Source organism: Argiope bruennichi, chromosome 11 (genome assembly GCF_947563725.1).
Source record: "Argiope bruennichi chromosome 11, qqArgBrue1.1, whole genome shotgun sequence".
In the NCBI taxonomy this organism is placed as follows: Eukaryota; Metazoa; Arthropoda; class Arachnida; order Araneae; family Araneidae; genus Argiope; species Argiope bruennichi.
Genome location: NC_079161.1, coordinates 66,482,395 through 66,486,422, shown reverse-complemented (window position 1 = coordinate 66,486,422; position 4,028 = coordinate 66,482,395). Strand labels below are relative to the sequence as shown.

The window sequence follows — 4,028 nt, the reverse complement described above, 5'->3', positions numbered from 1 at the left end:
GATCAAGGTGTACATTTCTTTTCCTGCAAAAATGGACGCATTGGCTCTTCTCCGGAGAGATAGTGTGCCCGTTCTTGTCGCACCAATCTACCACTTTATTAACGGCATTTTGCAATTGCCGTTCTATTAAATTCATATTGCTGCCTTGGCATGAGATCTGCAAGTCATCAACATAAAGTGATCCATGAACAGATGAAGGTAAAAGAGTTAAAATTTGATTAAGATGAACAATAAAAAGAGTGACACTGAGGACACTTCCCTGAGGAACACCCTCAGCTTGGATAAAATTAGATGAATAAGTGTTGCCAACGCGAACTCTGAAAGTCCGATGAGATAAAAAGTTTTGTAAAAATATGGGGAGGTTTCCCCTAAAACCCAAGTTAAAAATTGTAGAAAGTATTCCAAAGCGCCAAGCACGGTCGTACGCCTTCTCAATATCAAAGAATATGGAGATAAGGTGGTTCCTCCTAACAAATGCGTTGCGTATCTGGGTTTCCAGTAGAATTAGGTTGTCAAAAGTAGACCGACCTCTACGGAAACCACTCTGCAACGAGGATATGCATCCGTTTTTCTCCAATTCGAATATCAGACGGGCATTGACCATGCGCTCAAAGGTCTTACAAAGGCAACTCGTCAGAGCAATTGGTCGGTAGTTCAAAGGATTTGATGGTTCCTTACCAGGTTTTAAGATTGGGATCACAATAGCCTCGCACCATTGTGAAGGGTACTTCTGTTCAATCCATATTCTGTTAAATAATATTAACAGATGCGTAAGGGAAGTTGCATTCAAATGGCGGAGCATATTATATGTGATCCCATCTGGGCCAGGACTTGTATCATTGGCTTTAGATAAAGCCGTTTCCAGTTCAAACATCCTAAATTCGCAGTTATATGGAAAAGGGCGTCGGTCATTAAAGCGCAGACGCAACCGTTCCGCGCGATTCTTAATAGCCATAAACGTAGGACTGTAAGAATCAATAGCAGACACTTGTGAGAATGCTTGACCAAGAATATTGGCAACATCTAATGGGGTTGAGTGCACCGTATTTCCTGTATTTAAAACAGGAATGGAGGTTTCACTATATATTCCATTAGCGGCCTTTACTTTTTTCCACATATGTTTACTGGAAGTGTAGGATGTAATGGAGGATACGAATTTTATCCAAGAATCTCTCTGACTTTGACGACGAATGCGACGAGCAAGAGCTTTGGCACGCTTAAATGCAATCAGATTTTCTGTTGTCGGATACCTTCGAAAAATACTCCAACGTTTTTTTTGGTTTTTATGACTGTCGCGACAAGCTTCATTCCACCACGGTCTACGAAATTTTCTTAGACGTGGGGAAGTCTTCGGAATAGTAGCATTCGCGGAGCTTATTATGCAGTTAATGACATTTTGTACTGCTTCCGTGATGTCGTAAGTACTGATCATGTTCTCGGTGATATCTGCCAATTGCTTGAAATTATCCCAGTCTGCCCGCTGGAATAGAAACCGCGGAGGACAGGGAGTCGCACCGCCGCTATCAGCATGGGAGACAATAATAGGAAAATGATCACTATTATGTAGATCTTTGCTGACTGTAAAGGTCAACGATGGCAAGAGTTCAGGAGAACACATGGCTAGATCAAGGCTATGAAAGCTACGTGTGGGTTCATGAAAGTACGTCTTCTCATCATTATTGAGCAGACAGATACAGTTATTTGTTATAAACTGTTCGATCTGCCGCCCTCGAGAGTTTGTACTATCTGAACCCCACAAAGTGCTATGTCCATTGAAATCGCCACATAAAATAAAAGGCTTAGGAAGCTGGTCTACTAACTGGTCAAGATCTTGCTGACGTATGATATCGTGAGGCGGTAGATAAATACAACAGACTGTGACAAAAATTCGTGTCTGAACTTGAACAGCCACAGCCTGTAGAGAAGTTTGTAAAGTGAGAGGTGTGCTCGGATATATATTAGAGGTGAAGATACACACCCCTCCCGAACTATGAGATTCAGTGTCTGCATCGTTCCGAGCACAATTATAACCGCGTAATTTAATTGGAATATTGGACTTCAAGAAGGTCTCTTGAAGACCAAAACAAACAGGATGAAACGTGTTCATAATGGTCTTAATGTCAAAAAGTTTGGACCGAAGGCCGCGACAATTCCAGGAAATGAAGGTACCCATTAAGAATTTGAGATTGCAGGCAAGTTAATAGGCGCATGTGGTAGAGTTGCGGAAACCTCACAACTCATGTGCAAATCCTCATCCTCATCTGATGGATGGAGAGAAAGGCGATCTGGACTTTTGGGCATGCCACCAAATATGGACGACAAGTCCTTGTGGACTATACCCTGCGTCGCAAGTCCTAAAGCGACGGAATTTTTAGAAGCCGACTTTTTCAATTTTAAAGGCAGTTCTTGTTTCGAAATACCGCGTTTTGCTAACTTTAACGTCAGCGAGTTTTGCAATTTTTTCTTCGATTTCTTTTGTGGTTTCTTGGGTCTGTCAAGTGTACTATTCCTAGAATGTTCAGAATCAGAATTCCTAATATTTTCAGGTGGTTTTGAATCAGTGTGAAATTTTACACAATTATTACACGAACAGTTTGCGCAAAAGGTGTTCTGAACAACAGAAGCGTAACTTTTACCAGGAGTAGGAGTTTGTGCTTGAACTCTACGCCTGGCTTCGGGATATGAAAGATCTTCTTTGATTTTTATTGTTATTACTTGTTTTTCAAGCTGCCAGCTGGGGCATGATCGAGAAAAGGAAGGGTGATCGCCTTTACAGTTCACACACTTTTCCTGTGTGGAACATTCCTGGCTATCATGCCCTTTTTCTGCACAGCGGGCACATGTTAAAGACCCGCGGCAATTAACTTTAGAATGGCCAAATCGCTGGCACTGAAAGCATCTAAGTGGGTTCGGAATGTACGGCCTTACTGGGCGTCGTATATAACCTGCGTAAACAAATTCTGGTAGTTTGGGTGTCTGAAACGTTAAGATGTGATGTTTTGTTTCAAGGAGTTGTCCATTACGCCGTATAGTGATGCGGCGGACATCTATAACTCCTTGCGGTTTCATTTCTGATTTTATTATATCTATGGGGACATTTAAGAGTTCCCCGCAGGTAATGACACCTTTAGAGGTATTCAACGACTGGTGAGGACTTACAGTTATTGGTATATTTCCCAGTGCTTTTAATTTTTGAATCTGCTGGGCTTGCTTACGAGAATTCACCTCAACAAGCAAGTCACCAGAGCGCATTTTACGAATGGATTTAACATCGCCAACTGTTGCCGTTATAGCCTTTTGCACAAGGAAGGGAGAGACAGTTTGAAAAGTTTCGTTATTTGCAGAAACTCGCTTTACAATGTAAAATGGATCGAAATGATAAGATATGTTGGAAGATATTGGAATGTTTCTATGCCCACTGAAGGGACCACGTTTGGAGGAGCCCATACGATATAGTAAGTGATTCGGGTCCGACGGCACCGCCCACCACGGAGCCCAACATGGGAAGGCAATTACCGGCTCTGGTCATTCCCAGCCTCAGCATCCACCCTAGTGCTAATCGGTACCTATACGCTGGGAGTTACCCCCGGGGACAGTGACCACCCTTAACGCCAAGCCCAAGGAGTAACCCCTTCGCTTGATCCCTGGCAGACTAGCCACTCAGGTGACTAGGTACCAGCCGATTGATACACCGGGGACCACAGTGTACCACCCGTCTTTCTAATGGGTCGCCACGCACGGCAAACACGTGGGGTTTTGGCTGTCCATGAGAAGCTAGAAGCAAACAGAGCGGCGACAGCTTCTCATGGAGAGCTCCCTCGCTTGCCGTCGAGGGAAGGAAAAAACAGCGGAAAGCAGAAGGCGTAGGGGAGTTTGAACATGAAGGGAGTAAAGATCCCTGGGTACCTCGGGATTGGGACACCCGTACTCACCTACAGTAGGTGAGCCCCTGAGGGTAAAGAAAGGCGTCATTTTAGGAATGAAATTAATACATAAAGTGTAGATTTTTTCTTTCTTATATCGCCTTT

General features: G+C 43.4%; 1 protein-coding gene across 1 annotated transcript; it reads right to left on the bottom strand.

Annotated features, from left to right (window-relative positions):
- Nucleotides 1-2,172: 2,172 nt before the first annotated feature.
- LOC129956592 (uncharacterized) lies at nt 2,173-3,252 on the bottom strand. Its single transcript, XM_056068521.1, has one exon. It carries the CDS (start codon nt 3,250-3,252, stop codon nt 2,173-2,175), a length of 1,080 nt encoding a protein of 359 aa, XP_055924496.1.
- Nucleotides 3,253-4,028: the final 776 nt, after the last annotated feature.